The sequence below is a fragment of the Pleurodeles waltl genome, chromosome 1_1 (assembly GCF_031143425.1).
Source record: "Pleurodeles waltl isolate 20211129_DDA chromosome 1_1, aPleWal1.hap1.20221129, whole genome shotgun sequence".
Taxonomy (NCBI): Eukaryota; Metazoa; Chordata; class Amphibia; order Caudata; family Salamandridae; genus Pleurodeles; species Pleurodeles waltl.
The window spans coordinates 538230300-538243658 of record NC_090436.1 but is presented as its reverse complement, the minus strand read 5'-3'; the positions used below and the strand labels follow the sequence as shown (position 1 = coordinate 538243658).

General features: G+C 40.0%; 1 protein-coding gene across 3 annotated transcripts in view; it reads left to right on the top strand.

Annotated features, from left to right (window-relative positions):
• The window catches only part of ERAP1 (endoplasmic reticulum aminopeptidase 1), a 540616-nt gene that overhangs the window by 240146 nt on the left and 287111 nt on the right, over positions 1-13359 (top strand). For all 3 annotated transcript variants that reach the window (XM_069225890.1, XM_069225880.1, XM_069225900.1), the window contains exon 10: positions 5430-5498. In XM_069225890.1, coding sequence (XP_069081991.1) covers positions 5430-5498 — 69 coding nt within the window. The remainder of the gene's footprint in view (positions 1-5429; positions 5499-13359) is intronic.

Sequence of the window (13359 nt, the reverse complement as noted above, 5' to 3'; positions counted from 1 at the left end):
GACCTATTCACAACAAACAAAAACACAAAATGCCAAAACTTTGCATGCAGACACCCACATCCACTATCCAAGGGCAATGCTGTATGGATGAACTGGTCAGGGATATTTGCTTACACTTTTCCCCCCTCTCCCTCTCCTACTCCTTCCCTTTCTGGTCAGCAAACCACGTCAGACATCTGTGACCATGATACTCATAACCCCAACATTGGCACATCAACATTGGTACACAACACTCCTAGACCTGTCTGTAGTACCTCATTCAAAACTCCTAAACAGACCAGACTTGTTAACACAAAACAAAGGTCAAATAAGACACCTAAACCCCAATGCTCTCAATTTAGCAATTTGGCTCCTAAAGTCATAGAATTTGGTTACCTAAAACTCCCATCGGAATGTATGGAAGTGATTAAGCAGGCACGTAAACCTACTACTAGACAATGTTATGCTAACAAACGGAAAGGATTTGTCTACTACTGTTAATCTGAAAACACTGAACCACTTACAGCACTTATACAAGATATTGTATGCTACTTACTTCATTTGCAAAAATCGAATTTAACTTTCTCATCCATCAAAATCCACCTTACTGCAATATCTGCGTATTTACAAATTATTCAACACACTTCTCTATTCAGAGTTCCTGTAATTAATGCCTTCATGGAAGGATTAAAACATATTATTCCACCTAGAACACCACCTGTTCCTTCCTGGAATTTAAATAGCGTACTTACCAGACTCATGGGCCCACCTTTTGAACCCATGCATTCCAGTCAAATTCAGTTTTTAACATGGAAAGTTGCCTTCCTTGTAGCTAATACTTCTTTACGAAGAATTAGTGAAATACAAGCATTCACTCTTGAGGAACTTTTCTTCCAAGTACACAAACATACAGTTGTAAAGTTGAAATCCAAAACTTCTACCAAAAGTAATATCTCCTTTTCACGTCAACCTAACAGTGGAATTGCCAGTCTTCTTTCCACAGCCAGACTCTGTGGCAGAAAGAGCTCTTCATAGTCTAGATCTCAAAAGAGCTCCTATGTACTATATGGACAGAACTGAAGATTTTAGGAAAACAAAACAACTTTTTATTGCTTTTCAACAACCACATAAAGGCAATCCTATATCTAAACAAGGCTTAGCAAGATGGATTGTTAGATGCATACAAACATGCTACATCAAAGCAAGGAGACAACTTTTAATTACCCCTAGAACACATTCTACAAGAAAGAAAGGTGCGTCAATGGCATTTTTGGGAAACATACCAATGGGTGATATATGTAAAGCAGCCACATGGTCAACTCCTCATACATTTACAAAACACTCTTGTGTTGATGTTTTCTCACAGCAACAGGCTACTGTAGGCCAGGCTGTCTTAATAACACTATTTCAAACAACTTCAACTCCTACAGGCTAGCCACCGCTATTTTTTGGGAGGACTAACTGCTTTGCAGTCTACGCATATCATGTGTATCTGCAGCTACACATGCCATCGAACGGAAAATGTCACTTACCCAGTGTACATCTGTTCGTGGCATGTAGTGCTGCAAATTTACATGCACCCTTTGTCCTCCCTGGAAGCCTGTAGTCGTTCAAGTTTAACATTTGTAAATATGTAGATACATTTACATTTGCAAGGACATCTCTTTATACTCTTAAACTCTATCACTCCTTCCTTCACCCTTTGTGGGAAAGCAATCTAACAATGGAGCCGATGCCCATGAGCACTGTAACTAAGAGGAGAAGTCACTCGATCCCGTGGCTCCGAAAAGACTTCTTCGAAGAAAAACAACTTGAAACACTCCAAGCCCAACACTAGATGTCGGACGAGATATGCATAGCATGTGAATCTGCAGCACCACATGCCACAAACAGATGTACACTGGGTAAGTGACATTTTCCATAAATATTTTTATATATATATATTTTTCTAAAAAATGTATAGTTATTTAGAAATATTATTATAATAGCAAATTATGAAAACACAACATACATATACACAATTGAGTACATTTTTACAAAATATTTATAAATAAAATAATTATCATTATAATTGTTGAAACTAAATTTAAACTCTACATTACTAAAAGGTGTTACTCAAATAATGTTAACATAAAATAAAAATAATAAATTGAAGCAAAAATGAAATATTAAGTAAAATGACAAAAATGATGCCTAAAATAATAATAAAATAATAAAACATTCAATATATAAAACCAAAAAAATACTCAGTTAATGAGCAGTTAATAGCAGTTAATGAGCAGTTAATAAAAATAAGCATACATTAAGAAAATATAACTCTGTATTTCCCTACAAACCCAACAACAGAAATGCTAAACACAATATATTTGAAGACTAAATATTTACCAATTTTTGTAAAGAAATAAATATTTGTATTTTACTTATACAATTCATTTGAAAAATGTACTTATTTTAAAAACAAAAAACATTTACCAAATAACATATATATGTAGAAAACATTTTCCACCGTAGTCCTCATTATTCCCCAAAACCTGCAAAAAAATCAAAATGATGCTAAAACATATAAAAATACTAACTACTTAACAAAATATAAAATATTGTTCATTAGAATGAGCTAAATCAATTAATTTAAAATGTAATTAACTTGCATAATTAATACTCTAACTACCCAATTAAGAATTAATTACATAATTTATCAATTAAATATTTTACCCATTTAGGTATCTAATTTACCAATTACATTCAATGAACAGTTTACAAAAATGTAAAAACAAAAAGTTAAAAACACTTCATACTCTACTTCCGTGCAAACTCCACAACTTGCCAATAATTCGGAAGCTGGTTATGAAATCAAAAGCAAATATTTAAATATATTACCAAAGCAAAAAAAAAACTAAAAGTGCAAACATTAATAATAAAATGGTAATGACTTGCTAAACGTACAAACTAATAAAACATTTAAAGAATTATAATCAATATTCCATACAGCAATATTATATAAAACATTACACACTTAAAAACAATCTCTTTTCTTACCTGCAATATTCTTTTACACATTGTTTATTGCCTCTCAATATATTTTAGATGATATGTGTCTAACTGTATTTCTACAACAAAACTAATGCCTTACACTGGGTTGGTTGCCTTGAAGTTGATATCTAATAATTGTTGAATGCCTAGAACATATTAGCAGATTTTGGTTTTCCTTCACTCCTGAATTGAATATGTTGTTAGAAAAGTGCAATTATTGTGTGTACCACTTGTGTTTTACATTGTGCAGTTTGTATTGTAAAATATTAGATGCAATATGTAAATGTATTGTGATAGCAATTTTATTAAAAGTTGAGGACTCTAATACACTGAAGTACATGTTTGTGAAAAAGTGCTTTTCTTTGGCTAATTGGTTGTTGGGCACTGGGTGCACCTATCTCAGTCAGAATTCTATTGTGGCACAAACATATGTGTAGTGAGAAGCCTGGTTTTTCAGATGTAGTGATACTGTCTAAAGGTCCTAAATAATGAGTTAATCGTATTTGAGAGGGAGACTCATTTTGTTTTAAATGTAGCTACTAAATTTGACCTTACTTCTGCTCTGAGGAATGCTCAGGCAAAGTCAAATCATTGGTGCAGCTCCTTCAAATATGTTGGAGGGTACTCAGTATGTGGGAATCCCCATAGGAGCTTTGACTATCCAGTGCAACTCCTCTTACCCGGAGTCCCTGGAACAGACTTGCTCATCTCTTAAAGCAGTTTTGCAGTGCCACCGCATCCAGAGTGAGGTTTGAGGAAGGTTCATGTTGCATTACCTTAGTAGGACCATCACTGCGTGATAAGTAGAGGTTTCATCCAATGCTGCAACATGTGTGATTTCAGAAATAGGGTGTGGGAGACCAGTAGGGGCAGTTGCATAGTGGAAGGGGAGCAAGGGATAAGAAAGAAAAACAAGGGGAAATTGTAAAATGCTGAGGATAGCATTAGAGGTTAACACCGTTAGGGCCAACAAGAGTGAAACATGGGCCCTTACATAAAAGACAATGTAAATGTAAAAATTTAATTTGCTGTGTTGACTTCATCAAGTTTGACAATATTTTGTAATATAAAAAACAGAAGTGTCTGCTTAATAATTCCCGTAATGTAATAAACTTGGACTGGTTCTGGTGACAAGGTAGTAGCTCATATCAACCAGGAAAGTCCTGGCATATTCTCTAGGTTTTTTCTACATATTGTGCCATTCAGTAAACAGCTGACCACTTTATGTAGCTGAAATTTAAGTATAGTCCAAATCATTCCTGTTCTGAGTGTGTACACTGCAACTTGTTAGCATACATTCGAATCTAGAAGGTTTGGAATCTTGAAAAGCTTTTTTATCAGATTTCAAGCCACATAATGCCGCCCTTTGCACCTTCATCTGGTCAAAAAGCGTAGCATTAGGTTGCCCATTTCTTTTGACCCTTCTTCATTATTGTGTTATGATTTCCAAAATAGACAAGAAGTTCCCCACTCTAGCACCATCAAACATTAATGCTTATTGGGATAAATCAATATCTTTTTGGAAGAAATGCAGAGAGATGAATTTCACTTTAAGTTTGCTCTTGTTTTCATCTTACTCTTAAAAAATAGTCTTTCATTTGTTCTCGGAGTTGATGTTTCCTGTGTGCCACATGCCTTAAAAACTACTTCAGAATGCCAGGATATAAGCACACTCAGACAGCACATGTTAACTTCATTTCTTCCCAATTTGTTGGTTTTCCAGCAACAGGATAGCCTTTAGATTCCACCGGGTTATCCTACTGGTTTTGAGGATGCTGTTGATTGAACCCTTGAGGTGAAAGCAATAACCCCGAGCAGGTTTTTACCAGCAAATCTCGAGAGACACATAATGTGAATTCCTGTGACCACATCATCAGGTCAAAAGTTGTGTGATGCCATTTTCTCATGCGTCATACTTTAGCTAGTTAGTGATTTTAAACGTGAAATAATCCAACCTCTGGTTGGACTCTGTTGGCAAGTGTGATGCTCACTCAATCCCAAATGAAGGAAACAACATTTTCTGTATATTATTTTCTGTCTCTGAAGGTGTCCATTTGTACCTGCAAAGTTTCTAATTCAAGATTTGTTTTTTTGCTCAAAAAGCTTGTTCATTAGTTATGTTACCGTTCTCAGTTGCCGTAGTCTGTGTATCATAGCCAGTGATACTAGCTAATTAATTGACAGTGACGCTGTGATGTCCTTCTTGTACTACCATATTTAATCATTAAATGTATTCATTTAGTGTGTTATGTTTTGATCAAAGGTTTCTTTGAGAACAATTCATTGTAATTATTCACTGTCTTAACCAAAATCTTTTGCCAGTGTTGGTGTTTTACATTCATGATGATATTATTTGTGTGGTGAAGCAATTGTAAACTTCAGTGCAAGTGTCAGACATGTTATAACCTTGTGTTCATCAGCTTTGTTCTACAGATGGAAGCCCAGGCAGTCTTCAGCAAAGTGAAGGATTCTGTTCCAAGCCAAAATCTGTAAGTCCTCTGAGTTTGCACATCTTTATTATGTACACAGAGTCCACCATGTTGAAACACAAATTTGTATGATACTCTGACTTTTCCGGTGACATAAATCTGATGATCTGGAATTCATCTTAAATTATGCAATCTTCGAGGTCTTCTTCAATGCTTTTTTAATGTGCCACACTTCTACATGACGGAAACACTTAAACAGATAAAATATATTCTTAAACAATGTTAACCTAATTCTGTTATTTATTTAGCACTAAGCCTGTATTGAATTTTATAGTCGCAGGCCACCTTCATAAGGTGCAATGTGTTGGAAGATGTCATTGCCTGGCTCTGTTCTGCATCTAGCTCACAACTGCTTTCACAAACCTTACAGACACCGCCTCTTATCTGGACTTTTACTTGCACCAATCTCATGCACATGAAAAGCCAAATCCAGAGGTCGAGCTTTCTTCTACATTACTCCTAAAGCATAGAATGTCCTGCCTCTACTCATAAGAGCCTGAAGACCTGGTTTTACTAATAGTCCCACTAGGCCCTAGGTGTGGCTAGACACCTGCTCAGCACCAGGATATCCAGGTGATAGTGTGTATACAAATCTGATCAGATAGATCCGATCAACGTCAGAAAAGCCATCACTCAAGCCGTCATCACCAGCCAGATATACTATGGAAACACACACTATGCCGGAATCACCAAACAGCCCCTCAAGAGACTCAAGACTATACAGAGTGGCCAGACTCACCCTGAACCTCCCCAAATGGACCCATATCACCCCCCATCTCAGGAGCCTCCACTGTGTCGTGCACTCTCCTGGTTTCAACCACAGAGATGATGCTGGACCTCTTATCCTCCAAAGGGCATCCGGTGATCAAGGAACCAAAACCCTTTAATCATACACTGCCCCCAAGTGAAAGAGGGAGTGGCATAAAACACAAAAAAAGATAGTATTATGTCACCGGGTCTGCTCTGCTGCCTTGCCACACTGCACAGAAGGATTTGTACTCCCTGTATCTTTATGTGTGGATGCGGGTACGGTGCACTAGAAACAACAAAAAGAGTAGTTTACTAACAGTTCGCAGCATATGGTGTTTAAACGGCTATTTACAACAATATCACGTACAGGCTTCATCATAAGTAAGGCTTGAGAGCAGATACAAATTCAAAGGAATACCAGAATTTTCTGCCACTCTGCAGAATGTCTAAAAAAACAATGTTCAATTCGGGACTCAAAAGTCAAGAATATGCGCTCAAAGCCTTTCCATGTTGTTAATTAAAAAAAACTTGTAAAGAATACAAACATGAAGACCTTCAGTTTAGTGTCAAATGAAGTTCAGAGTGCCCACGAGGTACAGTGTCCAGAGCGCTAGGACTTTCAAAATATAGGAACATATAATGTCCATTTTCCAAGAACATGTTTTTGTCATCAAAGGATCTCGGTCTTAGACAATTCTCAAAACTTTGCTAAGGATTAGTGTGCACTAACCTGAGAATCAAGTACTTAGTCTATTCTTTGATTCTTCAACTGAAATCAGGAGGAAGCCTGAAGGCTGAGGAGTAAGAAGCCACAAGAGGAAATAGAATCGTAGCTCTGGACTTGAAGGCACTAGAGACGTTGACTGAATCAGGATCACAGAATCACAGGAAGGCTTAGAAGACTAGAGTGCTGAAGGTTCCGGGCGACTCAGAAGGTGAGTGCAGGAAAGATGCTTGCACAGGACTGGAACGAGGTCAAGCCCCAGCTCAGGTTCAGATGGGGAATTTATACGTGATGGGAAGACTGTTCCAGAAGGACATGTGGCTCACATGGAAGGGTAGAAAATTCCTATGGAAACCTGGGAGAAAACACGTGTTAACCTAACTGATGTGACCTTTGCTGATGACAAATACAAGTGATGTTTGGGATCAGTTAACCAAACAGCCAGAGCCAAGTGTATTAGCCATATAGAGTCAATAGGTCACACCAGATAGCGCCTATAACCAAGGCAGGTGGAAAAATACACCTAAATGGTTACATGGACTATGTAATGGCAGATGGAGCTAATAAACTAGGAAACATGTGATATTCGGATAAGAGTGCAACCAGGGGGAGCAACGGTACAGGAGGTTCAAGGGGGCAAAGAGCTTGGGGAGGGGAACAGTAGTTTGCAGGAGGCATGAGGTGCCACAAGGGAAAAGCAACATTAGCCCTATGCGCAAAACCCACAGTACAGAGGGCACAAGAGGGGTTTGTGGCACACTCGGTCCCCATCGAGAAGACATGCATTTTCAAATGCTAACACACGCCAACTAGGCCCTCCACAACCAGGAACCAGCATACATTAACCACCGCCTGAACTTCCACCAACCGACCATGCACCTGTGCTCCTCTTCTCTCGCCTTCGCACACACATTCTGCATCTGCCGAAGATCGTTCCTTCTCCTACCTCGTTGCCAAGTCCTATAACAACCTACCCCTCCACCTGCGTACATCGCTCTCTCTTGTGGAATTCAGAAAGGGACTCCAGACCTGGCATTTTGACTGAGACCAGCGAGATCTCAGCACCTGGATACCCTCAGGGGCGAATAGCTGTGCTGCACAAATACTGTTTGATTGATTGATTGAAATCTGCATGCATAGCATAACATATTCAGGGGTTGTTGCCTCATTTTTAGGTTTCAGCTACAGACATGTTTAGCTGTTTGTTCCCAGACCTATTTTTCCAATTCATATACTATACTTATAGTGGACTTTGGGTGAGCCCCCTCTTAATGATTGGATGTCTTTGTTGTCTGTCTCACACATCTGCTCATACTACAGTGGCTTTTCTCCCTCTCCTACTATGATTGTCACACCCAGATGCATTTTGGTCTCACAGTGTTCTTATTTAATGAGTTGTGTCCTTCCATTGCTGGCATCAGGCAACTATTTGTTATTTTGCATATGTCTATCGCATTTGACTTCTACTATTGACTGGGAGTGAATATCGACTCTCGCTCGCAATCTAACCCCACCTCTGTGTTTTCCTTGTTGCTACTGTCTGCTTTTTCTCTTGTTCCTTCCCCCCGCTGATCTTTTCTTCCTCGCTCTCCCCCAAGGTGTCCGTGCTCATAAGAGGTAAGTTAAAGTGCTTATTATAAATATTTTGCTATTATTAATATGACTTTACTGTGTCCTTTGCTCACAACATTGACAGTATTACTTTTCTAAGCTTCATGTTGCTTCACTCAACGTTTATGCACATATGTGGTGGAAAAAACACGTCTCAGTTGGAAATCATCTGCCTGCTCTGTTTTGTCTAAGTCCTTATCAGACACCATGTGTTTGCCAAATACATGGAATGAGGTGATAAGTGGTATCTCGAGATACATGGCACTATGTTCTATGAAAAAAAGTGCCTTACTTTAAGTCCTTCATTTGATTTCTTTCACAGTAGGTGGGTGTCTCCTGGCTTGTCCCGCTGGACTGAAAGTCAGATGCTGGTACTCCAGCCACCAGTGGTACTGGAACAATTTTCAGAGTGGAGGCGCCGCCATCAGTAGTGCATCATTGAAGTCATAAGGATTGTGAAAAATCAAAATGCCACACTAACAAATGTAGCAAATAGACCAAGCCAGCTCAGCAGGACAGTGGTAAGGGTATAGTATGTAGGTGGTGGTGCACTTTGAGCACACTACCACAAATATATTATTTAAACCTGATTTGGCATAGCCCTATCATTTACAAAAAGCACATTTTCCATTGAAATGACCACTGAATTCACCCAGAAATGCACTTTTACTAATAATACAATATAACATGCAAACTATAATATATGGAAATCGGGTCTCAGTGAATATTTATCATTCCCGCATCATTTTGATTTGTGTTCATCGTATTAAGATCTTTGTTTTTATCACACTTCAGATTTACATAAAAATGTGCATCATTTATGCTTTCCTAACTGCAGGTATATTTTAAAATATTTGTACAGTTCATTTACATTTATTTACATTTTACTGTTAGAAAAAAAATTAACATTCTCCACAGTCTTACCTTTCACATTCCCTGCACCCCAGCAAGACTGTCACATTACAAAATCCTCTCACCTTGCCATCAGAGAAAGGAAAGTAAACACCAATTTCCATGTTAAAAGAAGGAGCAATTTGTCAACAGACATTGCCAGACATTTTACCTCTGTCTTTGAAATGACAGCAAGTGACATGATAAAAACAAAATGTAAAGACATGTTTATAGCTCGTTCACCTTCTTATCTCCAGCCTGGGTATTTTGCATTAGGTGCTGCAACACCTCCCTCACCCTCGCTTTCAGAGCCTAGGCCAGCCACTGCCCTAAATGGCATTGCTGAGGTGGAGGGGCAAGCTACGAGCACCAGTGATAACCAGGACCTGAATACATGACCGATAGAAGCATGAGCCAGAGCTGGCCACTGCTGGGATACATTCCACTTGTTAAAGCACGTAGCTGCCCTCACTCGGGGGACTGTGACCAGGCTAAGGTTAGCACAGTGCAGGGGGCGAGAAGGACAATACCATAAAATGAGGGGACACAAAAAGGGGGCCACTTGGGAGTAGATAATCCTGTGAGCAACACAAAGAGTTGTAAAATTGATCCGCTTCTCCACAGGGAGCCAATGTAGCCTACGCAGAAGGCCGGAGGCAGAACATGATTACGGAAGGGAGAAAAGCAGCCTAGCCACAGCATTTTGAGTAGGTTGGATTTTCTTTATGACAGATTTATTGGCACCCTGGTAAAGAATATTGCATTAATCCAAGCGGGACAATAAAACCGCCTTGATGATAGTTTGGGGAGTGCATGAATTAAAAAAAATTGGTTTAAGGCATCTCATGAGACCAAAGCATGTGTCAGCCACCAATATGGCTTGGGCCTCAAAGACAAGGGTATTATCCATTAAAACCCCAAGGTTTTTGACACAAGACTTGGGTTTTGGGGAGGCCCCAGGGAAGAGGGGCACCAGTGGTCGTCCCAGGAGACAGTTTGTTTGCCTAGGAGAAGTATCTTTGTCCTATTAGCATTAATGCGTAAAAAATTGTTCATCATCCATTCTGCTACCGCGAGTATACCTTTCTGAAGCTTGCTCCTGTCTTGCGATTGATTCTGATTTAGTAAGAACAAGCTGTGTATCGTCTGCATACAATATCAGCGTAAGCCCTACAGATTTCTCCACCTTAGCTAAGGCTGGATATATGTATAATAAACAATGCAGGGCTTAAAGACGAACCCTGAGGGACACCATACAGGAGTGCATGAGATTGGGAACTGTATGTAGGGGAGATGACCTGAAAGGAGCAGTCAAAAAGAAAAGAGGCAAACTAAGAAAGTGCAGCGCCTCCTATGCCAATATTCTGCAGACGAGCGAGTAAGATTTGATGAGACACTGTGTCAAACGTGGTGCTTAGGTCAAGTAAGATCAAGGCTGATGATCTGCCTTCATCCATAGCACTACGGAGGTGCTCAGAAATCACCAGGAGTGCAGATTCTGTGCTATGCACTGGTTGGATACCATTTTGAGTGGTGTCCAAGATGCAGTTATCCTCTAGGAAGCTGGTTAGGATGCCATTGACATATCGCTCTGTAACCTTTTCAAGAAAGGGGAGGCGGGAAATAGGACCGATGTTTTCAGGCTTGGAAGCATTTCGAGGTGGTGTCTTAAGAAACAGGATTCCTTTAGCATGCTTCCAAGGAGCAGCTATAGAGGCATTGAATAAGCAAAGATTGCCCAGGGAGGAAAAAGCTGGTCCTGAAGTTTAATGAAAATTTCAGGTTTGAGTGGGTCGCAAGGAAATCCGGATTTCACTTGGTTACAAAGAGTGGGAAAAATAGGCAGGCCTAGTGGAGGAAACGAGCTGAACAGGACTGTTAGAGCCATGTTCCCTACCTGCATCACAACCTCCATGCTAGCCACAAAGATGGCCAGCGGGGAAGTGCAAGTAAATGTCCTCAATCTTATTGGCGTAATAGTCTGCTAGTTTATCTCAATGTGCGCTAGAGATTATGATCTGGTCTTCTGGGAGACCACGTTTTGTGAGGCTGTTCACCAAGCTGAAGGTTTCTTTAGCTGGCTTCTTACTGCTATTTATTTGGCTAGCATAGTATTCTGCCCCTAGATTTCATGATCAATATACAATTTTAGGAGCGGGGTCATATGATCTCCTCCAGGAGTGTCCTAAAGCCTTGCAGTGTTTTTTTCCCCAATGAGGGTCTCGGTGAACCAGAGGGCAGTGAGTCTCATCTTTGTGGTGACCCGGCTAACTGAAATAAAAACATAAAAGGTGGACATAAGCCAACAATCCAAAGTGGAGTTAGCATTCTCGGCATTGGGGGACAGCCGAGTGCAGGTAGTGTTGTTGAACTTTCCGAATTTTTGAAGATCATCCTTCTGCCATGGCACGCTTAAAGTATTCTGAGGGTGGTGTTGTCTCCTTGCAGAGGAGGAGTAAGGTCGAAGAAGTCATAAAGTGGTTGGTCCACAACATAGTTTGGGGAGCGGCAACTTGTAGGATATTAAGGTTAGAGAACACAGGATCAAGAAGATAACTGGTGGAATGTGTGGAGCCTCTCAGAAGTGAAACAAGCTGCATAGCACCAAGGTCATCAATGAACTTGGTAATATCGCTATTTTGGATGGACTCTTGATGGAGATTGAGGTCTCCAAGGATGTTCAAATTTGCCAGTTTGAAGGCCAGAGAAGTAATAAAGTTTATTAAGGCCTCTTTGAAAGCACACTGGTCTGTGTTCACAGATGGATCCTGTAAGTTATTGATGGAATGCTTGAATTAATCTCAGCCACTGGTAATTACTGGGGGCCACATCCCAGTACATTATTATTTTGGACACCATGCCACCTCAGTTTGAACCTAGCTCCAGGTGGAACATTCTAGCCCAAACTGCCATGCCAGGTCCTCCCTGAACCAAAATACATGCATCCCAGGACCAGTTTCATCCTAGTTATGGACTCATCAGTTGGGTACAGCTTGGTTCAGTCGACACACTCTTCATGGTCCCTAGGTCTGGGCCTACCCGTCCTACTTAAAGTGAAAACCTGAAGTAAACAAAGTGATGGATCAAATGTTTGAATCAACCCTTAGCCACTGGTAATTACTCGGGCCACATCCCAGTCCATCGTAATTTTGCACAACTTCGACCTCAGTTTGGACCCAGCTATATGCAAATTAGTTTTGCCTTGGTATCAGTCGTAACAGTCCAGCCTTCACTTCCAAGCCAGGTCCTCCCTGAACAGGAATACAAGTAACCCACGACCAATTTCACCCTAGTTATATGCTTATCTTCTGGGTATAGCTTAGTTCCAGTGACACAGTGTGTACGAGACCCACGTTTGGGCAAACCCATCCCAATCAGAATGACAAACTGAGGTATACAAAAAAGTGATGGATGGAATGCTTGAATTAATCTCAGTCACTGGAGACTTCTCAGGGCCTTATCCTAGTCCATCGTTAATTTACACACCATGCCACCTCAACTTGGACCCAGATATATACAAGTCAGTCTTGACCGTGCTCCAATTGAAACAGTCCAGCCTGAACTGCCAAGCCAGGTCCTCCCTGAACCGGGTGAAACCAGTCATAGGTTGCATACCAGTTCAGGGAGGACCTGGTTTGCCCATTCAGGCTGGACTGTTATCATGAGTAGTATGTAAAAGTTGGTATAAAGGCCTGTGGTAAATGGATGTTTGTCTTAGGAACTTTAAAGGGATGTGTAGCTTTTGACTGGAAATGTAGCAGCATTTGTTGAAATTTAAAGCAAAATCGGAACACAACAAAATAACATTTTATAAAGCAAAATAATAACAAAATGACACAATGAAACACTCAAAGCAGAACGAAACACAATTAGCACAACAAAATG